Source organism: Neofelis nebulosa, chromosome 14 (assembly GCF_028018385.1).
Source record: "Neofelis nebulosa isolate mNeoNeb1 chromosome 14, mNeoNeb1.pri, whole genome shotgun sequence".
Taxonomy (NCBI): domain Eukaryota; kingdom Metazoa; phylum Chordata; class Mammalia; order Carnivora; family Felidae; genus Neofelis; species Neofelis nebulosa.
In genome coordinates, this window is record NC_080795.1 from 72,748,259 (window position 1) to 72,770,910 (window position 22,652).

Sequence of the window (22,652 nt, forward strand, 5' to 3'; positions counted from 1 at the left end):
CTCCTCCACGGAATCCTAGGTGACAGTTTTCTAAGGTGCACGGTGTTTGAGGGCTCTGGGGTATGATCAAGGGAAAATAGGTGGCCACGGCGACTGTAGCTTGCTTAAGCTTTCTTCGGGCAACATGTTGATGGGTTTGCACTCCAGTTCACCCGGCCCCAAAGTCCACACACTTAACCACTAGATTCCAGGAGGGTGGGCTTAAAGTCAGACAGCTGTTATGGGAGAAAGGATTCACCGCAGGATCTTAACCAGGAGTGTGTGTGTGTGTGTGTGTGTGTGTGGTTGTGTTGGCAAGGGGTCGGGAGCAGGAGGAAGGAGAAGGGAAGGGAGGTTGGAGAACCTTCTGGACGGGCCTCAGCTGAGCTGGGATTCCGGGAGCTGCTCTCAGGGCCACAGGGGCAACAGGAAGCTAGAAGAGAAGACAAGTTCCTTCACAGAGGACTGGACTAGAAGCTCATGGGACATCCCGGTGGCCTTGCCTGGAGCCAGTGAGATGTTTGATTTCCCAGTTCAGGAGAGAAGAGCGGGCTTACCATCTAGGTGTGGGAATCACCAGCAGAGGTGTGGGTGATGTCATGGGAAGAATTTCCGATGGATGGATGGGGGAAGCGTGGAGGGGGAGAAGGCAGCTTAGGATCGGGGAATCAGACAACTGCTCTAAGAAGCTTGACTGAGGTCAGAGAGGTCGAAGTGACACCAGGAGGGACGGCGCTGCACAGCAAGGGGAGGCAAGGGTTCAGGAGGGAGGGAGCAGTGGCTGAATCAAACTCTTTGTCAAGGTCAAGCACCATGACTATCTGTCCAGCTCGGACCTTTCCTCTGAACTCCACGCACCCATGCAGGTGGGCAATAGACACCTCAACTTTACCTGCCCGGAAGTGAACCTGTGGCTCCCTCACCCAAACCCAGCTCCTTCTCCTGCACTCTGAATCTCAGCACCCTTCTAGTTCATCGGTCCTCAAAGCGTGGTGTCCTGGCCCCGTCTCCTCCATAGCTCACATCCAATCCCTCATCAAGTATCATGAGCTCAGTGTGTACATATCCAGATATACCCAGAATCCGACCACTTCCTGCCCCCACAGCTCCCAGCGTGGTGCAGGCACGTCCGCATCTCACGGGTTATTGCACTGACCTCCTGACTCGTCACCCTGCTTCTGCCCTTTCCCTGTCGCTCTAGCACAACACAGCAGACAGATGTCACTGCAAAAAAACAGGTGACTCTTCTGCCCCAAACCCGTCTCATTTCACGGGTGGCCCATCTCATTCGGAGGAAAGCCCTTAGTGTTGAGGGGACATCCAGGGACCAAAGGGTGTGGGTGTGCCAGTCTCTTTCCTGCCTGGCTGCTGAGAGATTTGTTTCAAAACTCAGTATTTGTCCAGCCCCCCACCTCCTTCCCCATGCCTTCGCTAAAACCAATTTAACAATCCCAAGTACTGGTCATCTGAACAAAAGAGATGTATTCCTTTCAATCAAGAAGACACATATTTTGGGGCACCTGGTTGGCTCAGCTGGTGAAGCATCTGACTCTTGGTTTTGGCTCAGGCCATGATCTCATAGTTTGTGGGTTTGAGCCCTCTCTCATTGTGGAGCTTGCTTGGGATTCTCTCTCTCTCTCTCTCTCTCTCTCTCTCTGGTCCTCCCCTTCTCTCTCTCTCTCAAAATAAGTAAGTGAACTTAAAAAAAGACACTTCTTTCAGCAGGAACATGGTAAATGTCAAGGGATGTGATGTCTTCTACAGGAGGCTGGGGTTTCCCTGGCTATGTCTGCACACTCATCAGAGGCCAGCCTGCAGCCCCCAGCTGCCACCAAGAGAGGGCATGTCTCTCCGAGACTGGTGCCCAAGGGAAGGTGTTCCAAAGGGTCCATTGCTTGGGCGACTTCAGTAGTTTCTTTTGGGGCTAGTTTGGTCATTTCTGCAGAACAGCAAGCTGTCGCTCAAAAGAACCCTTGGTCAATTGTTCACCGCTTGCTCCGGGCATGTCATACAACCGTCCTTCCTGTTTTTAATAATCTCTACCCCGTGGGGACAGTGAAGGTGGCTAACAGTGGGACTGCAGGCATTAAGAAAACAGGTTGGCTGCTGGCATTTGTAATGATCATCAGCCTTATAAATGTGCATAGGAGGGAAGGAGTCAGGACAAGCAACAAGGAACGTTTTCCAAGCGATGGCATTTCCCTATTTTTCTTCTGTTGCTGAAATGCTTCTTTGGACTGGGCACCAGGGCCACATTCCTGGTTACAGAAGAGGGATGGGTGTCGTGGAACAGTCCTTCGGAATGCAGATGCCCAGTGTGTGTGTGTGTGTGTGTGTAAGCATACGTGTACACAAACTGAGAAGGGGCCGAGTTTCAGGTTGGGGCCCAGTCGTGTGGGGCAGAGGTCGGTGTGGAGATGTGGGCACCAGAAGCGGAGTGAGGACGAGGGTCGTGGGGGCTGGCGGGCATCACAGGCTTCCAGGGGACCTCCAGCCAGCCTCACTCGGGCTCATGGGGCAAGGAGGACCTACGCAATGTTCAGGCCACAACGTGGCCTTACTTGCAGTGAGCAAAGGAGAAGAGGTCAGAGCACCCATGTGGAGTCAAAGGTCACGAGACAGGAGTCCGGTTCTGTGCACTGGCTCCAATTCCAGGCCTGGTTGTTGAATCTTGACCAAATGTGTCCCCCTCTTTGGGCTTTCGTTTTCGTATATACAAAAAACAAGACTTCGGGCCACATGTGATCTGTAAGCTCTTTTCAGCTTTCACGCTTTAGGTTTAGATAGAGCTCTTAAAACGTTCATTTTTACTGATTTTTATGAGCCTGGGTGTGCTGGAATATTGAGATAACAATCCCTCTCCCTGACAGTTGTTATGAAGGTCAACTGAAATCATTTTTGGAAATGGGCTTCACAAACTGTAAAGCACCCTGCAAATGTTAGTTCTCATTACCACGATCGTTAGGATAATGTCAAGACAGGAGTCAGTGAATTACGAAAGAACTATATTTGAAATTATTTCCAAACGGGAGCTGATGGCACTTGAGGCAAGCTGTCTGTTTTATAAAAGGAAAAGACAGGTGCATGGAGTCGACTGAGAACGCTTTGGATGCTCACGCAAAGAATGGCGATATTATCTTCCTGGGGCCAGAGGGCAGGATGGTGGCCGGAGGTGTGTGGATGATGGGCAATTAATAATTCAAATCGGCACAGGGTGCTATGCTTCAGGGCACCCGGCCCCCTGGTAACTCATCAATAAAATATTGGGTTCAGTTGTTTGGAGCCCACAGCTAATCTGAGAGCAGCACTCTCACTTGGAAATGCTGGTTGGCACAGGGAAGCAGAGCGTCAGAAGAGCCTGCGGGTCTGGAATAAAAATGTCAGGGAAGGAAATGAATCTCCAACACCCTTTCACTGCCTCCGAAAGGGCAGCCTTGAAATCTGGGTCAGCAGTGGTTACTGCGGCCCTGGGAAGATTCGGCCCCGGCCATGCACGGTGTCGAGCTGGCTCTCTCCGCAAGGTGCCTGCCCACCTCTGTTCCGGGAGGGCTCCAGACCCTCTGGCTCAGGGTGGGATCCCCAAGGGTCCAGTGAAATCCTCTGCAGCTCTTCAGGTCAATCCACATGCTTTACTTTGGCTTAATTATACCTTTTTATCATTATTATTATTTATTAAAAATAAATTTATTATGCATTTTATTTATCATTTTTATTTTTAACGTTTATTTATTTTTGAGAGACAGAGCGTGAGCAGGGGAGGGGCAGAGAGAGAGGGAGACACAGAATCCGAAGCAGGCTCCAGGCTCTTAGCTGTCAGCACAGAGCCGGACAAGGGGCTCGAACTCACGGACTGTGAGATCATGACCTGGACTGAAGTTGGATACTTCACCGACTGAGCCACCCAGGTGGCCCTCATTGTTTTCATTATAAAGTAACGTACACTCGTTAAAGGAAATTTTGTAAATGCAGACAAAGAAACAAGCTTAAAGACAAAGGGAAGTGACCAATGCCCATTATTTCAGAACAACCTTCATGTGTGATGTCAATGACAAGCTATCCTGGGGTGTGGCAGAGGGCCAGGCTGCTGGGTGACGAGACACTCGGTCGCTTGTCATCTGTACGGCAGCCTTACGAGGCATTGTGGGTGGACAACCATTTATCGACACTTCAAATTCCACAACGTTCTAAGCGCTGACGTTGGTTTTCTAAGGAATCTGGGGGCAAAACGCGACCTGCAATGGGTCCCAGGTACAGACTCTGGTTACGCTGCTTTGTGTGTCGTTACATTACGAGCGAGTTTAATTACTGAGCAGTGCCGCGGACACCTTTGGGGTGTTTCCTAGTGTATGATATTTTAACCATGTTTCTCAGATCTGAAAGCTTCAAAATTTCCAAATCGCAGCGGCTTCCGTTGCCATCCTCGTGGGGCAGGGGAAGAACCTGGGGGGCACGACTTACGCTACTGGCCCAACATCAAACCACTGACAAGTGGTGGGGGGACGGGATTCAAACCACGGCCTGTGTACCTCAAGGAACTGCCCTCAGGACTCTCAGCCCAGTACGTCCTGTCCCCGACCGTCTCCACATCACAACCCGCAAAGAGAATCAGAGGCTGTCTGACCTCCTGGGGTGGAAGGGAAGGCTGTCGAGGGTCCGGGCGAGTGGTGCTGAGTTGTCCCCCCCTCCCCCCCACCCCCCCCCCCCCCCGCCGACTGCTGTTCCAGAATTCTGCCCTGGCTCGTCCATCTTCTCTGCCCGCCAGGGAGTCTGCTCCCACTTTCAACTTTCATTTAATGAATATCATTCGCCCACCACAGGGCTAGGCAGTGGTGCTTAAGGGCAGGACTCTGGAACGAGAGCTCCTGGGTTTGAATCCTACTGCCACTATTTGCTGGGTCTAAGACAGCGTGAGTCGCTCAGGAGCTCTGCGTCTCAGCTTCCTCGTCTGTGAAATGGTGATGACAGCACAGTAGTCACTTCCAACTGAAGGAGGGAGGCAGAGGAACTGGTGGGGGGCATTTCTGACCTTCAGGTGATCCGCCTGACTTTACGGGAGGGCAGAATGCGAGGCAGCCGGGGCTCAGACCCAGCCCTTGGAAGAATAACTTACATCTTCCCTAAGAGGGGTTGTGTTCATCTCTGGGGAAGGCGTGCATCACCCACACAGGCTGATAAACGCAGTTGGGGGGGGGGGGCGCGACAAAAGATGTCATCACTGTCCAGAATACACAGCTGTTGAGAAAGCCCGTCTAGCGGGCCTGAACGTCTGTAGACTAAGCCAGGCCCTGTTCTGTGTTTCTCTTTGTATTTCACCATTTGGGGCACTGTTTCCTTGGCCAGAGTTTTTACACTTGGCATTCCTAAGATCAAATCCAAAATTTCACAAGCAGAAATCAGTGGGGGGGAGAAACATGAGGTTGGAGCCCCTGGCTGGAACAGGATGCCAGGTTTGTTTCGGAGTTAAGAGCAGGTTCTCAGAAATCACTTGACATTGGAAGTTCTTTTCGTAAATGAGATGAACAGACCAAAAAAGTAGGCAAACAGAAAACAGCTCTCTCATTTCAAGAAGACTGTCTTTCTTCACCACCCCCTCCAGCCTTGCACAAGGCCCGAGAAGAGGTGTGCCTCTCAGCTACGTCAACCACGGGCCAGTCTCCCGGTTCTGTCTCTGCAGACCCGCTGGGGCCACGGAATGGGCTGACCCAGGGGCAGGGACCCAACGCTTTGGGGCCAGAAAAAATTGGAGCAGAGTTCAGATGTCCCCTGGGTAGGGTTCTTGATAATTCACTGAGGATTCTTGGCACCATTGGGCCTCCTTGCTCCTCTGTTTGTTTATTTATTTTCAGGTTTTTATTTATTTGGAGAGAGAGAGAGAGAGAGAGAGCATACATGTACAAGTGGGGGAGGGGCAGAGAAAGAGGGAGAAAGAAAGAATCCCAAGCAGGTTCTGCACGGTCAGCACAGAGCCCGACTCAGGGATCGAACCCACAAACCATGAGATCATGACCTGAGCCGAAACCAAGAGTTAGACACCTCGCCCACTGAGCCACCCAGGTGCCTCTGCTCCTCTGTTTAATGGAGCCCTGAAGGAAGCCACGTGTCCCATCCCCCCTGTCCCCTCCGTGAAGCCTGTTTCACTTTAGGGCTCGTCATCACTGAGTCAGCGACAGGTTCTGGGTGAAGCTTCACCCCCGAAGTGGCAGCATCCAGGAGCCTGGGTCTGGCTTCATGCCTCCTCCTTTGGTTCCTGCCCAGTTATCTTGTTTAGGATGACATTCTTCTAGTCCAGGGACTGGGTCCTGAGTCCTAGCTCAGAGCTTGGGGACAACATCTGTGCTGGGTAAACTCTTTCCCTGGGACTGGATCCATCTCACCGTGGCCTGTCTGCTGCATGCCGCCCATAGAATCTAGAAGGATCCTGCCCTCCGGATCAGACCAAAGCTTGATGGCCCGCATCAAGTCTTCTCTGTCTTTGGGAGACAGTGCTGTCACAGCCTGACTGCCGTCGCTGAGGCCGGCCTCTTTGCCGGGATGTTTGCCGCAGCCCCAGACCCCCAGCTTCCCTCCTCTTCTCTGCGGCTCCAAGTCTCAGCACCCCCTGGGCTTTACTTTGTTTCAGTGTCCTCAGCAGCTCGCCTGAATAAACCAGGAGGCTTCCTCTGCGTCTGTGAAGATAATGATGAACCCTGGCATCAGAAGGACTTTACAGTTCACCTGATGCTGTCTTCTCATTCCGTTGGGACCTCAGGTAGTTCTCTGGTAGGTGTATAGTTTCTGAGAGCAAAGGCCATTACCCACATGGCTCAAAGTTCAAGGGCCCCCCACCTCTGCGTGTTGTGCTTCTCTGGAGACCGTAGTCTCTCTCCTACCTGGGGAGGGGGTCTCACCTGAAATATTCTGGGTAGGTACTTCCTTGAAAGCATGTCCGCTGGAGGTACATTTCTTCTAAATGGCTGTTGTTAAGAGCGCAAGAGTTTAGAGAATGGTCGGGATTTCATCCTTCTCCTTCCATTGCTTAAACCTTGTACGTTCCTCCAACACAGAACTTACCAGAGCAGCTCCACGTTGGCAAAGATGGACTTAGACGAGTGTCGATTCTTACGAAAGAGATTATGCTCCTCGCTGTGTTTCATTTTACTCTTAGTAGTGAACACAGGGAGACCCCATTCCCTAACTTCCCCTGGAGTGAGGGGGGCCAGTGACGGAGCTCGGGCTGCTGATGGCACTAATGTGCCACTTCCAGGCCAGGTACCTAAGATCTTCTGAGTGACGCTCCTTCCTTCCTGTCTTCTCCTCAGCAGGCTGGACACAGAGGATCAAGCAGAAAGCTCTACGTCCTGAGAGGAAGGAAGTTAAGCCCTGACATCATTGTATGGAGCCCCCACCGCCCTCCACCCCACGCCCCATAGGACATGAATGACAGAAATCTCATCGTGTTTTAGCCACTAACATGGGAGTGATTCTCAATACCGGTCAGCCTTGGCTGACCCATATGGTTCTGATCCCGGTTCTACAACTAATTATACGGTCTGGGGAAAATCCTTTACTTTTCTGAGCTTTCTCATCTGCGTGAAACTTTGCTGGTAGTCTTTGTGGTCACAGGAGAAGATCTCAGGAGGCAGTCTTGCCGGGGGAGAGTGAACCTGCCTGCAACAGCTTCCCCACCCACTGCCTTTGGAGCTGGTCCTCCAACAGATCACGTGGGTTTGATCCCACCTCGGGGCCTTTGCCCTTGCCATTCCTTCCCATGGGGCCACTCTCCTCCCAGGGTGCTTGGTTCTCATTGTTTAGGGCTAATCTTCAACAGGAAGTCCTCAAAGAGGCCTTCCTTGTAGATCCCAGTTACACGGCATCCCTGACCTCCAATTCTCTATCCCAATTGTCCTCCCCAATTTTCTCTACGGCATCTACCCCTATCTGGAAGTAGATTACTTATGTATTGGTTTAGGGAACGTTATGGATTATCCCCACGCTGACTGCTAGTTCTGCGAGGGCCAGACTTTTGCCAGGATTTCTCTGGAGCTTAGGAAAGTACGGGCACAGCTCAACACACGCTGGCTGAGGGCATGCACACAGTACTGTGAGGGTCGCGTGAGGTCATTACGTAAAGGGTCTGGCACCGGGTCCTGCGCGTGACAAGAGCTCGACAGGGGCGCCTGGGTGGCTCAGTCGGTTGAGCGTCCAACTTCAGCGCAGGTCATGATCGCGCGGTTTGTGAGTTCGAGCCCCACGGTGGTCTCGCTGGCGTCAGCCTGGCTGGGTAGACCCTGCTTTGGATCCTCTGTTCCCCTCTCTCTCTGCCCCTCTCCCACGTAACGCTCTCTCTCTCTCCCCAATAAAAAAAAAACATGACAAAGTAATAAGGGGCCCTTGTGTCGAGTGTCTGCTTACACGTCCCTCTTTCATACTCAGTTGTGAGCCTTTCAAGGTCAAGGGAGCAGGTCTTATTTATCTGCGCTTCCCAAAGGACCTCGTGCATACGAGGTGATCGATAAATGTCTCTGATTTGAGGAGAAGCTCAAATCCTGTCTTCAGTCTAGTGTATCCCAAGACCAACGAAACCATCCTTGTTCTAAAAAAAATTAAACCTTTTTATTAGTATATTTATTTTATATATAAAAGAAATACAAAAAAAGGAAACACAAAGAAAATGCTTTCATGGCAAGTCGGACTTGTCGGCGCCCTCAGCCTGGGCCCCGGGCTCTGGCCCACTGGCTGTCAGCAAAGTCCGCCGGTTGTAGTGGCCCTTGATGATCCCTGTGTTGATGTTCTCATTGAGCAACTGCTTCTGCCTTTGCCTGTTGAGGGACTGGACAAGGCCCAGGACGACCGCGGCCAGTGAGTACTGCCCGGGCAGTCTTCTCGGGGGCAGGATGAACGGGTTGGGTTGGACTCTTCCCAGGAGAAAGTACGTTTTGATTTTTCCTTCCTGCTCACTGATGCCCTTCACGTAGATCTCCCCTCGGTAGTCGAAGGCAAAGCCCTGGTCCTTCAGGATGAGATAGGTCTCCTCGGGGACTTGGATCCTGCCGCTGACCCCTGTGCTGTCCATTCGGCTCGCCAGGTTCACAGTTTTGCCCCAAATGTCATATTGTGGCTTCTTAGCGCCGATGACCCCAGCTACCACGGAGCCGTGACTGATGCCTGCGAGCGACCAAAGGAGCGAGAGGTAAGAGAAGAGAAGAGGGACATCACTAAGGTGGCTGCACCCCCGCCTGGGACAGTGAGCAGGGAAGGTATGGTCTCTGTGGATAAACTGTGGGGCCCAGATCCCGCCTCGGCCGCTCACTGGGTGAGCGGCCTGGGTCAGTTACTTAGCCTGGGTGGACCTCACTTTTCCCACGTGCAGAGTAGAAGGAAGCTGGAATGAGATAACGGGAGGAAAGCCTCGGCATGGTTCCTGACTACCAGGGACTGCTCCCGAGCAAATTAGGATAATTTTCACCAGGATGCTGATGTAGCCCGTGGGACGGACGGAGCACTGTGCCACGAGTCAGGACGCTGGGGTCTCCTCCAGCCTCCGCTGTTGCAGTACTCTGAGAGCCTGGGTAGACCTTTGCCTTCTCTGTTTTAGTCCAGGGCCTGAGCATCATTCCCTTGGTCTGTGGCACAAGCCTCCCAACGGGCCTCCCTGCCTCCTCCCTTGTCCTCCAGCACACCAGCCCCCACTCCTGCCACCACAACAAGAGGGCTCTGGCTGGTGCGCATCTGGCCAAGTTCCAACCGCTTCAACACCTGCCACGGCCCCTTTTGCCTGTAGGATGAAGCCCAGGCCCCTTGGGATCACAGCCAAGGGCTTCTCGAATCTGCCTCGTCCTGCTTTGTCAGCCTCCTTCACCGCCACCCTCTCCTTCACCTTTGTGTCCACACTGACCCGCTAGAGTGTCCCCCCTCACCTGCCGGCCATCGCCCACCTCTGTGCCTTTGTCCCTGCCTTTCTTTCTGCTTGGACGATCATTTCTGCCCAACCCCCACATCTTATTTGGCAAATGCCTTTTAAGACATCTCCGACACCTCCTCTTTTACGAGACATAGACTTCTCTGCCAGGAATAATTGCATTTCACCAAACACGTTGGTGAGCACGTAGGTCTCCTTCTATTGGACTTTGAATTTCTCGTGTATTCTACTAAATTGACTAGACACCTGCTAGGTACCAGCGCTGTTCCAGGCACCGGGGCAATGGGTGGGAAAGAAAAGAGACGAGAGCCCCAACCCTCATGGGGCTTAACTTCACCTGGAGAGAAGGAAATATCAAAACAAGTAATATGGTATCAATGAATAATAGAGGCTAGAACGAAAACCCGGTCAGGTTAAAGGAAGAGAGAGGTGGGAGGGGGCATTTTGGAGGAAGGTGGCTAGGGAAGGGCTTTTCTGAGCAGCCATCTGAAGAATGTGGTGGGACAAGCCATGCAGATGTCTGGGTTAGATCATTCTAGGCAGAGGGCAGTACAACCCCTCCCCACCCCATACAAAATAAACAGAAATCAGAGAAGCAGACCCTACAGAATGTGTGGGCATCACAGTGATGGGGCTCCCTCCATGCCTTGCGGAGCCCCTCACAGGCGTCACCCCATCTGATCCCTCGTTACTGCTACGAGGCAGGCAGGGGTGGGGGTAATAATATCACGCCCAGCTTGCACACGAGGAAACTGACCTTCAGAGGGCTGGAATGATTGGCCCAACTTCACAGAGGTGGCCACAGCTGACCCCAGACACAAACAGAGGTGCCCCGTGAAATGGGGAAAATAATCTTCTAACCTCTGGTCTATATTTCACACCAAGGGTCGGCCCTGACCCCAGCGGCATCTCCCGCCTTTGTTCAGGGTTAAAGTTCTGGTTTTCAGTCCTGGTTCCGTCGTGTGGTCAAGGATTTCAGCAAGGACACGTAGGGTCAGTGGAAGATGCGGGAACAAGCCTTGAACATCCCATCCATAGACCAAAAACATAAAATAGAGCTTTTATATATGAACAAAGATCTGAGAAGTCAGATACTGGTATTTCTTGACTGTTTTTTTCTTGAAAGCTGTTGAGGGAGAGCCAAGTAAGCAAAACGGCATGAAGGCCAGAGGAGATGTAAAATGCGAAGACTGTGGCAAAGGCTGTCTTAGGCTGCAGCCCGGCAGCCAGAACGTCCCCGGTCTGTCCGGAAGTCCTGGGGCTGCCTCCAGGGTGTCCGCTTGGCTGTGTGATCGGAAGCTATCACCCCCCTTCTCTGGGCCTGGGCCTGAGTTTACGGCTTTCAGACCATGCTGTAGGGGGGCCTTCGAGAAGCAGCAGAGATGCCAAAAAAGTTGGCGAGTTATACAAAGTATAAAGGGTCACTATTCACCGGGCTGTGGTTTCTGTTGCATTGCTGCGCTGCACGAGGGGGTCTCTGAGCGCAAGGAAGGGCGAGCTGTGTGGCCAAGTGAGGAGCTAGGAGCCTCTCTGCCGTCCCTGCACACCACAGTATCTGACATCTTTGGGAGTGCAATCCTGCTTTTGCTTTAAGGCATATCCAGAAGGACTGGAGACCAACACACTGACCAAGGACATGGGACAGAGTGAATGAGAGATGACTCAGCTCCCTCCCTCAGCAGGGTGTTGTGCGGGTGGGGCACTGTACAAGTGAGCTGGAGGAAAGGTGGCTATGGTGTAGGGCCTGCTGTGTATGTCTGCACCCAGGCCAGCAGGCTTCCCTGGCTTCCAGCACCCAGAGCAAGAGGAAGCCTAGACAGGCCTGAGCTGACGCTGTCCCTGTCCCTGTCCTTGGCAAGGTCACACTAAGCCTGCTGCGTGTTGTAGGAGAAAGCTCCCCATGGCCCAGGGTGCCCAGGGCATGGGGCAGGGAGCAGGGGAGGGGTCTGATGGAGCCAGGCCAGGGAGCTGGGTGGGGGGGGGAGGGGGCCACACCTCCAGCTGCTACTCACCAATCCGGAGTTCGAAATTGTTGAAGGAATGTTTGTTGATCTCCTGTATGCTTTCGGTCAGGGCGAGGGAGAAGTCGGCCAGGGCACACAGATGTCCCCACTTGTCTTCACATTGCTGGAGCACAAGTGAGAGGAGAACTCACTCACTGTGGTGAACGTGGACCTTTCTGCAGCAGAGGGGAGCCCCGCTCTACGTCCCAACCCACCTGCGCATCCCTGGGATGAAGACGGCCAGGTGTGGGAGCCCCCGAACACCCCCGTCGGCAGTGTCCCCGAACACAGGATGGCAGGAGATTTGCTTAACTCAGTGTAATGTGTGCGGCTTATCAGATTCCTTTCCCCACGTCGACACTTGTGTATTCAGGCGGCCACACTATGAATTCCTGACTGTGCTCACTGGCGCGCGTGCGCGTGTTTATGTTTGCACGTGTCGTGTTTCCATCTAGGAAACGTGTACTTCCTTTCAAGTACTCACACTGTCTGTTCAAGGGATGTTTCACATTTGCTTCGACATTTGGTCACGGACCTTGAGGGGGGTGCGGAGTAAGCCTCTGTGCCTCTCTGAACCTCCGTCTCCTCACCTAGAAGATGGGGATCAGCATCCTTGCCCCGCCTACCTCCCTACCTCCCGGGGATTGAAGGAGATTGTGTATGCGAAAGAACTTGGTACCCCTCCAGAGCAGAGGTTGGCAAGTAGTTTCAGTAATGGATTAGAGAGCAAACGTTTTGGGCCTCCTCAGGGACACTCAGAACTGCCATTTTAGCTTGAAAGGAGCCGAAGAGAAAATATATGTAATGTGTGTGCGTGCGTGTGTGCGTGTGTGTGTGTGTGTGGTTGCGTTCCAATAAAATTGTATTTACAGAAACAGATGATAGGTCAGGTTTGGCAGGCAGGATGTACTTTGTGGACCCCTGCTCTCAAGTGCCACGCACAGGTAACCGATTACTAGTAGGGTTTTCTTCCCAGATAGTTACTCTTGGAATGTTTCTAGGTGTTTAGCTGGAAAGTAAACAAAGGGAGGATGAGAAGAAGGAATGAGGATTCCTTCTTCCCAGGAACTTAGACTCATATGCACGTAGCATTTATTGAGCACCTACTGGGTGTAGACAGCATAATGATGTTGCGTCCACTAACGCTGCAAGGTAAGTGTTAGTGTTCTCACTTAAGGCTGGTGCCCGGCACAGGGCCCTCAAGAGAACAGGAGCTATTATCGTTCTTACGTCCTACTTACACAAGTAAGAACAAGAAAACAGGCTGGTATTGGGGATTTGGTGACACTCACAATTAAATCATAATCAGGGTATTTCTCGGCCAGGGTATTTTGTCCATCAAGTCAACAATGATGTTCAGAATGGAGCCTAGAGGTTTCTGGGCCGTAGAGGCATCATTTCATCCAGCAGACCCTCATTCCCTCGGGAGCAAATGTACGTCGCACGACTAGAATATCCAGTGCGTCAGATTTCCTCCCTACCGGTCCCCAGACAGCCTGGTGACGATGGCCTCTCTGTCTTCAGCGACCCGACAAGAGTGAGGCCCCTGCCATATGGTGCAGCTGAATGCAAGGTGTTCCTTTACCTGTTTTTCAGGTGACAGGCCCGACACGGCCATGTAGGTGCTGCCGATGGTCTTAATCTTTTCAATGTCCTGAAACCGGTCTTCGCCTAGCAGCTGAAATAGATCCAAGCAACCACGTTAGCTCTGGTGTTTATTCTTCCAGAAGACAGGGGCTTCCCGAAACAGGCTCCCGGCTCACGCAAAGGACGGCCTCTGCCTTGAGGACGCTACCTTTCTCCCTGTGGATCATGCATTTGGGCAATCAACATGTTTACTGAGCACCCGGCAGGTGGCAGGTGCCGGGATGGGTGTGACCAGACACCCTTTAAGGAGTAGATCGGTTTCAATGAATCTTTTTTTTTTTTTTTTAATTTTTTTTTTTTAACGTTTATTTATTTTTGAGACAGAGAGACAGAGCATGAACGGGGGAGGGGCAGAGAGAGAGGGAGACACAGAACTGGAAGCAGGCTCCAGGCTCTGAGCCATCAGCCCAGAGCCCGACGCGGGGCTCGAACTCACGGTCCGTGAGATCGTGACCTGAGCCGAAGTCGGATGCTCAACCGACTGAGCCACCCAGGTGCCCCTCGATGAATCTTTGAAACGAATGCTTACTTTATTACTTCAAAGAAGAAATCCCAACTGTTCCCCAGAGCATCAACAAATTTTGGCTACACCTTCCACATGGATTTGGAGTCTTAACTCTTGTCTGTCAGCATCCTGGCCTGAGCCACTGTTGGCTTCCACCCGGTGGTTGTATCAGAATAATGTACCTGCTTGCTCTCTGCCTCACCCCCCCTCACCCCCCGCATGGCAGCCAGAGTGGTCCCATTCGGGGGAAAGTCAGATCATGTCCCCAATCTGTGCAAAACCTTCCTGTGGCTTCCCATTCCACTGCCTGCAGAAGATGTCCAGGTCCTAATTCTTGGAACCCGTGGGTATCTTACCTTCCAGAGCAGAAAGGACTTTGCAGATGGGATGAAGTTAACGATCCTGAGGTGGGGAGATTCCCTAGACTAGCTGGGTGCGTTGCAAGTAATCGCAAACGTCCTCATAAGTGAAAGGAGGAGGCGGGAAAGTTGGAGAAGGCAATGTGATATCAGGCAGGAGCGGAAGTCACAGCAGGGTGACCACGGGCTCTAAAGACGGGGGAAGGAGCCACCAGCCAAGAAATGCAGGTGGCCTTTAGTAGCCAGAATGAAACAGAGTTTCCCCTACAGCCTCCAGAAGGAACACAGCCGCGCTGACACCTTGATTTAACCCTGTGACATCCATTTTGGGCTTCTGACCTCCAAACTGTAACATCGTAAATTTCTGTTGTCTTGAGTCACTAAATTTGCGGTGGTTTGTTACAGCAGCGGTAGTAAACTAATACAGGAAGTATCCACTGAGCTTCTGCAACGTCTCATGAATAGGACAGGAGGTCCCAGCCATCCGAGGGCTGACAGCCCAGGCAGGGTGTGTGTGTGTGTGTGTGACATGTTAAATAAACCATCACACAAAAGGTGCCCTGCCTCAATTCTAGTAAAGCACATGATGGAAACATACAGGATGTAGGAACAAGGAGAGAGGAGCATTTTGATGAAATCTGGAGGGGCTGGGAAGGCTCCCCTGAGCAAGTGACTTCTAGCTTCACTTCTAAAGAGTGAGGAAGGGTCTTTTAGTGGTGGGTGCATGGGTTTGGGTGCTGGGAGGCTGGGGGGGGGCGCGGAAAGGGTTGAGAGGGGCATCCGGACAGAGGGGACGACATGAATGAGGACTGGAGGTTGGGGAAGATGTGTGGTAGGTTCAAGGAAGTCAGGAGAGGGCTGTGGTTATTTTTCCCATCTTAGAGAAAAGTCTTCCGGGACACCCCATTTCTTTCCACCTGTCTCCTTCCTTTTGCTGTAAAAATTTGCAGAGTTCTCTCTACTCACTGCCTCCAACAAAATGATGCCCCCATCATTTTCTAAATCCCCCAGAACCACCTTGACACTGACATTGCTCTGACAACCCCTCCCATTGTCTGGCCTCACTTGGTCCACTGTCTGGATCTTACCCGGTTGATTGCCACACCTCTCCCACATGGTTTCTGCCCACTCATGGCTTTACTTCCACACCACTGGCAACTCCTCAGCGTCCTTTGCTAGTTCCTTCTTATCTTCCTTATCTCACAGTGTTGGGGGCCCCGGGGCTCAGGCCTCAGACCTCTTCTTTTTTTCTGTCACCATGGTTCGTGGGCTTTCAACACAATCTCTCTGCCCAAGATTCCTCAATGCATGTGTCCTTCCTTGACCATCAGACTCTTCTGCACAAAACTGCTGTGACATCCCCGTTACAGTCCTCAAAGGCATCGTCAACCTGCCATTCCCAAAGCTACACCCTTGGTCCTCTCTACCCACCTGCCACCTTGATTAATGGCGTCTCCACTGTTCCAGTTGTTCTGGGTAAAAACATCATAACCCACATCTGATCTTTCAGAAAGTCCTTAGCCCCATCTTCAAAGCTATCCAGATTCTGTGTCTCACTCCCTCCACAGGAAAGGTAGGTTCAAAACTCAAACCTCCTTGGCTCCCGGGGCTAAGTTCTAGCCTCCTCTTCCTCCACGTGGGTGGGTATCTAAATGTAACTTCTGGTTTTCCAACTCTCTGCTTCCCTTAAAGACTGTGATGTCCTTCGGGGCTCATGCCGTGCTGGAGCTGGGCAGACAGGTGGGCCAGACCAAGAAGAGAAGATGGATTTTCCATATGCATCTTGCTACAGGCATCCTGTCAAAATGATTCTGGAGCTAAGAAAACGTGAAAAATTCCAGCTGGAGAGAAATTCTTCAGAGAAACAAGGGAAACACAGGCAGGTGCTTTTGAGATTTGCTTTGGGGTGTGTGTGCGTGCGTGTGTGTGTGTTTGTGTTGCCTGATTCACGGCTGAGGCAGCCTTTGTTTGTTATTTTTGTTTCTTGAGCCATTGAGTGAAGCCCCTCTTCTGCCCTGGCTGAGATCACACAAACTGCGTCCAGGGAAGGCTGAGTGTCCTCAGCCTGGGATCATGTCTGACACTTGCCCTCAGACACTACACTGAGGTTTGGTCTCAGCATCCCTTCGGCCGTTAAAGTGTTAGTTCGGGATCTAAGGCATGTCTTTGGTGGCCCACCTCTGTCCTTCTGCCTCCGTACAGCTGCATTTCCCCAGCTTTCTGCGGGGAGGGGGGACTCTTCCTCTCTGCTCTTGGAAGTACCTGGCCAAGGGCCAATTTCAGGCCCAGGCAATGCTGCCTCCTCTCAGAAGTGGATCAGAAGGCAGCAAGCGGCTTCATGATTTTCATTTAGTGTCCATGCAGCAAATCGATCCACCGTAGAGCTAAAAGCGTCTGGGGGCATAACGCGGTTCCTAATCAGCCCCTTTATTAATTCACTAGTCCGCACGGAGTGCTGAAACGTGGGAGCGCCCTTCCGCCTTCGAGGAAGCAGGGGCCCTGGGGTGAGGAGTCTTGAACCCAGTCTTGGCGCATGTGCTCCGTGCGGTGTTCTGCTTTCCTCCAGCCCGGAGGGAATTTTGCAGGCGCTCAGGTTCCCGTGGTGATTTTGTTACTAAAGTCAGCATCAGGGCATCCATCTGGCTGGAGCTTCGCCACGGCAGAATGCAGAGGGTCTCTCCTGACACAGAAGGCACGTGCGGGTGGCCCGAGGGGTTGGCAAGCCAGAGAATGTTCCTGCTGACCACATGCTCTTCCCTCTTCCTCCTCCTCTGTGCCGTCTCTTCTTTCCGTTTCTCCTTCTCTGCTCTGCTCTCCTATCTTTCTTCTCTCACCTCCCTGCCAGCTCCTCCTCCCTCTCCTCCTCCTCCTGCTCTAAAGCCCAGCTCTTGGACCAATCCCACCCCCACCCTCCTTCTCCTAGCCTCCCCAACCTCCCTCTGCAAAAACACGCCACTACCACTAGGGGCGCTGCCTGTTTTTCCTAAGACTCCTGGGGTCTACAAACTGGGGCACGGAGATGCAAATTTAGTTGAAATTTACGCATTACAATTGAAAAACTTGCTTGTGAGCACTTTGGAGGGATGGGGGGGGGGGTGCTACAGCGTTTAAAATAAAACTGGGGCGCCTGGGTGGCTCAGTCGGTTGAGCGTCCGACTTCAGCCAGGTCACGATCTCGCGGTCCGCGAGTTCGAGCCCCGCGTCGGGCTCTGGGCCGACGGCTCGGAGCCTGGAGCCTGCTTCCGATTCTGTGTCTCCCTCTCTCTCTGCCCCTCCCCCGTTCATGCTCTGTCTCTCTCTGTCTCAAAAATAATAAAAAATAAACATTAAAAAAAAATTTTAAAAATAAAATAAAATAAAACAAAGCCTGATGGCTCAACCTTCGGTCAGATTATTTTTAATACAGCTATTTTAACTTTTTTTTTTTAAATTTGAAGATATGTTTTGGATTGCCCTAGTTTCTCTTCACCTTGCTATTTGTCTGCCGATTTTTGTCCCCCATTAATTAATTAATTGATTGGCTGATCCCATCAGCAAATTCTTGGTAAGCATCTGTTACGAACATCTCTTATGTTCTACGCACAGCCCCAGCCCCTGAGGACTTAAAAGGATACATAAGAATATAATTCCTATCTTTATGAGCTTATGGCCTGTCAAAAAGAGCTGGAATAAAGATACTGTTACCATAGAATCACCCTCTACTCTCCACAATGCAAGGCCCTCTGAATGAGTGCACTTACTTCCCATGTAAAGGTGACCCAATCATCTTGTCCCTCCCTAGACTGGGAAGCCATGCGAAGCAAAAAGGGACCCTGTCTTATTTATCTTGATCCCCATTCCCATCCCTAGGACAACCAAAATGGCCCTTGTTGCCTTTTTGCCTGCAAAACTGGAACCATGAGATGCCAGTTAATGGTTAAAAACCCGAACAGTATGGCGGACCTGGGTGGAAATAGTTGGCTGGGCCAACTGGTGGTGGCAAAGCCTGGGCTCTCTTGCTGTCTCTCAGCCTCAGTTTTGCTTATTTGTAAAACGAAGGCTAATTAATTCTCCCCCTGTGGGTTTTGTTGAGGGGTAAGTGACTGAATGTTATGTCTTGAGCTTGTTTTGCATTTGTGGCAACACGTGGTAAACATTTATATTAATAAGATGGGTCTCTGCCCCCCAACTAGGTGGCTGGTGGGGGAGGCACATTTGCACACTGAAGGGTTTCAGGCTCTCTGAGGGCAGGTTCCAGAGTATACGTTTTTCACCGAAAAAAGAGCAACGACATTTAGCTGGGTAGAAGGGGGATGAGAAGAGGCGTCACAAATAGAGATGATATCGGAATTGACTGTTCAGGGAGTGTTACGTGTTCTGCTGCCCGTGGAGTTGAGGGAGAGAGGACAGGGTATAGTGACGATGGCATAACTTCTGGGCACAAAGGGCAGTGGGTGAACAGCCAGGTGGGTGTAAGGGCTTGTAAGTAGCTGGATGGTGCTTGGTGGGGGGCGGGGGGGGGCAGGTGGCACACAGTGGGAGGTAAAGCTGGAGAGGGTACAAGACCAGCGAGTTCAAACCAAGTGCAAAGCCTCAGGTGACCTTATGGGGCGCTGGAAAAGGGGAGGCACTGATGGGCTTCAGGTTTCAAAGGGATGTGAAAAGATAGTCTTGCTTTTGGTGACCGCTGAGGTGAGATACGGGAGGGGGCAGCTAGAGAATGGCTGCAGTCATCCAGGGGACAAGTAAGAGGGCGGAAAGCAAGGATAGGGCAGCAATGGTAGTGAGGAAGGGGCAGACCAAAGAGCCATCAAAAAGGAACCCACGGGGCTCAGTGGCTAAACGGAACGTGGGGGTGGAGCGAGAGGGTGATGATGTCACAATGGGAAACGTCACCAATGCTCCTGGTGCCCCACCCACGTCATTCTCAAGAACGCCATGAGGCCTGGCTACTGATAATGCACGGCTGTACCCTTTTTTGGATTTCCACGGGAATCGGGCTAGCAGGCTAGACTTCAGCTGAACCCACATCTTTGCAAGGTCTCTTCCTCAGCATTTTCTCAATGAATCACTTCCCTTCTCAGGCCTGGGCAGACAGATGGACAACGGTGCCCCACTTCAAGCTAGAAGATGGCAGGCGTGGGGGGAGGGGGTGGGGAAGGATCATTCCTGCCGAGCCTATTAATGTAAATTTAGTACAGCAAGAGTATCTCCTCCCATGTGATGTGTTCTTTAGACTCATGGAGCCTAAACGAACAAAGTACTATCTGGATTATGCGTACACTTATGTTTAGGTCTTGGACAAAATGCTAACTGACGGTTTTATCTCTGGCACTTTGAGCAGATGGAGAAAAGTCCCCATCACTGCCCAGTCTCTGTGACGCCAGTGCCCGAGTAGCAGTGGCCTCCAAGTCCTGGTTTTGCCATTTGATGGTTGTTTGACATTGGGTTAGATTACCTAGCCTCACTGAGGCTTATGCTCTCGATCCCCCAGATGGAGAAACCCTGGTGTGTATCTCTTGTGAACATTAAATTAGATAATACGTGTTTGTGTCTACACTACAGCCTGGAGTCCTGTAAGTGCAAACAATGGCTATTGCTACGGTGGACATGATGCTTTTACAAGACCGGTGCCCACTGGTGATTGGAGGCTTCCGAGGCTGTGACTTACCTCATCGAAGTCAGCAATGATCTCATTCAACAGACGCAGGCATTCTACCCCTTGGTTATTCATCTCAGTCTGAGAGTAAAAGTCTGCAAACCCCGGGATGGAGGCGAACATCACCCCGACGGCATCATAAGATTGGGAATACAGCTCCTGGACAGGGAGACACATGGGGGAGGGAGCCAGAAGGTCATCAGAGGTGAGGTTCTGCAGTGACGCTCCCCGTGCACGCGTGCACTGGCACCCACAGAGAGTGCAGAGAACGGGGCTCTGGCACAGTCATGTCAAAACAGTAACCATGTGGATGGGACCATTGACAATTCATAGTCTGCAGCCTTGGCTGCACCCAGAGGTCGGACTGCACATCCTTTGTGGCTGGCCAGCTTCCTTCTCTGTTCTCAGCAGCGAGTCCAAACCCTCTCCACTCTCCCTAACTTCACACCCCACACGACTCCTCTTAAGAGATGATCTTGTCTCTCACTTCTGTCGGGAAACTGAGGCTCTTGGCAGTGACCCAGCTCTGTTCCAGTATTTACACTCGTGTCTACATTCATATGTATTTTCATCCCTTTGGCTTCAACCCTAGACGATGTATTTTTCTTCTGTGGAAAGCCAACGTTTCTACCTGATGTCTCGACAGCACTCGCTTCCACCTTCTTCAGCAACTTCTTCCCGCAGCGATCCTTTTCCTTACTTCTTCTCTCCTCCACGACCTCCTCCTCTTCCTCCCCCCCTCCTGCAAATGTCCCCTGTTTGGAAAAGTACAACACGCCCTGGAGCCCGAACACACCTGTGACCACCCACCTGTCTCTCTTTCTCCTCGTCCAAACTTCTCAAACTGGTTCTCTCCACCACCTGTCCCCACCCCTGCAGTGTTCGCTCCGTGTCAGACTTCCAGCCAAAGTGGAAAGACTCGCCCCACAGATATCGCTTCATGTCTTCGAGGACGCCTCTGCGGGGTAGCGTGGTGACTGCTCCCAAGACCGTGCGTCTCGACCTTCCTTGTTTCACCGATGTCGTACTTGCTGCCATTATGCCTGGCTCCCTCAAAGATGCCTTTTTTGGGCTCACCTTCCATCTTAAAGGTGGCCGACGGCTATGGCTCCGTTCTGGACCCACTGCCAGGTCCAAAGTCTGCACACTTACCTGGGCCACCTTGTTTACTCTCAATCTTTCTCCAACATGCAAGTGGGGCAGCCTCTGAAGTCTTATCCTCAAGTCGGCTCTCCTTCTTGGGCTTCCAGCTGGGTTGTCCACATACCCCTCACGCTCTGCATGTTGAACCCAAGTGCATCTTCTCTCCGCCCAAACCTGCTCCCTCCTTCTCTCAGTCGGTGGCACTAGTGTTGCTGAGTCCTCAAAGTTTGAGACGCTCAGAGATGCTCGGAGATGTCCTGGCCCCTTCCTCTCCATCACATCTGGATTCAGTAACTTGCTAAGTGCTGCCAGCTTTCTCTTTATCTCCAATGTTGTTTTCTGCCCCTCCTGCCATTTGCTGTTCGTCAGGCCCACCGGCTTTCCCGCCCACACTGGACTCCTTGACTCGTTTTGTCCCATCCAGAAGCATGTTCCACATCGTGGCCGGAGTGATCTTTTGTTTTTAAGTTTATTTATTTTGAGAGAGAGAGAGAGAGAGAGAGAGAGCATGCGCGCACATGAGCAGGAAGGGATAGAGAGAGAGGGAGAGAGGATCCCAAGCAGGCTCTGCGAGATCAGTTTGGAGCCCGACGTAGGGCTTGATCTCATGAACCATGAAATCACGACCTGAGCTGGACACTTAATTGGCTGAGCCTCCTAGGCACCCCCCCAGGGTGATCTTTTAAAGACAGAATATTGGCCATGTCTCTTCCATTCTTAAAACCGTCCGATGGCCACACTGCCCTCAGGACAAAGCTCAAACACAGCAACATGACATGTATTCATATACTCATGCCCTCGCCTCCACCTTTCTCTTACATTTCATTGCCTGTGATTCCCTGCATCAGACCTCGCATTCCAGAAACACCGAAGCATTGTATCTTGGGTACACATGGCAAAAGATGCTGCAGGTGTCCTGACCTCTTCTCTCACAACCATCGGCTATGAGCCCTTGTGTTTCTTGGCGTGGAGCTTTTCTCTGACCACTAGAGGGCATTCTGCCCCCATTGGCATCGGGCTGATGGCTCCGGGAAATTCAGGCCCCCAGTACTGCTCTCAACCAGTGACTGATGGCAGTTGGCTGATACTTCTCAGCTCCTTCAGCCCTTGGGCCAGATAGCTGTGAGATATGCTCTCTGCATTTCCTGGAATCCCCAGGGGGATGGAGCTCCAGTCCCCTACAGAGGTAACTAGTCTGCTAATGCCTCCTTTATCACTTCTCTTCTCTTCCTTCCCACTCTCCTGCCTCCCAGGGTTTCCTGGGACCACCTCCAAGCCAATTACTTTCACCCAAATCCTTGTCTCAAGGTCTGCTTCTGGAAGAGCCGAAGACACAAACGGCTTCTCACCCTTGGGAAGGGGATATGTCCTTCCTTCCTGCAGTTAGCCTCTCTCACCAGGCTAGCTCTTCTCTGCCATCACTAGCCATGTGGATACCACGTCTTTGGAAACCTTCTCAGACCCACAGGTGGCGTCAGGA

General features: G+C 51.9%; 1 protein-coding gene and 1 long non-coding RNA gene across 4 annotated transcripts in view; one reads left to right on the top strand and one right to left on the bottom strand.

The window, feature by feature from the left end:
* Positions 1-8,557: 8,557 nt before the first annotated feature.
* The window catches only part of ADCY8 (adenylate cyclase 8), a 226,175-nt gene continuing 212,080 nt past the window's right edge, over positions 8,558-22,652 (bottom strand). For all 3 annotated transcript variants that reach the window (XM_058699093.1, XM_058699092.1, XM_058699091.1), the window contains 4 exons: positions 20,042-20,188; positions 13,466-13,558; positions 11,890-12,004; positions 8,558-9,123 (listed from right to left, as the gene is read on the bottom strand). In XM_058699093.1, coding sequence (XP_058555076.1) covers positions 8,636-9,123; positions 11,890-12,004; positions 13,466-13,558; positions 20,042-20,188 — 843 coding nt within the window. In that variant the 3' untranslated portion in view covers positions 8,558-8,635. The remainder of the gene's footprint in view (positions 9,124-11,889; positions 12,005-13,465; positions 13,559-20,041; positions 20,189-22,652) is intronic.
* LOC131494641 (uncharacterized) lies at positions 19,268-19,929 on the top strand. Its single transcript, XR_009253514.1, has 2 exons — positions 19,268-19,410; positions 19,715-19,929. It is a non-coding gene; the product is annotated as an uncharacterized LOC131494641 (long non-coding RNA).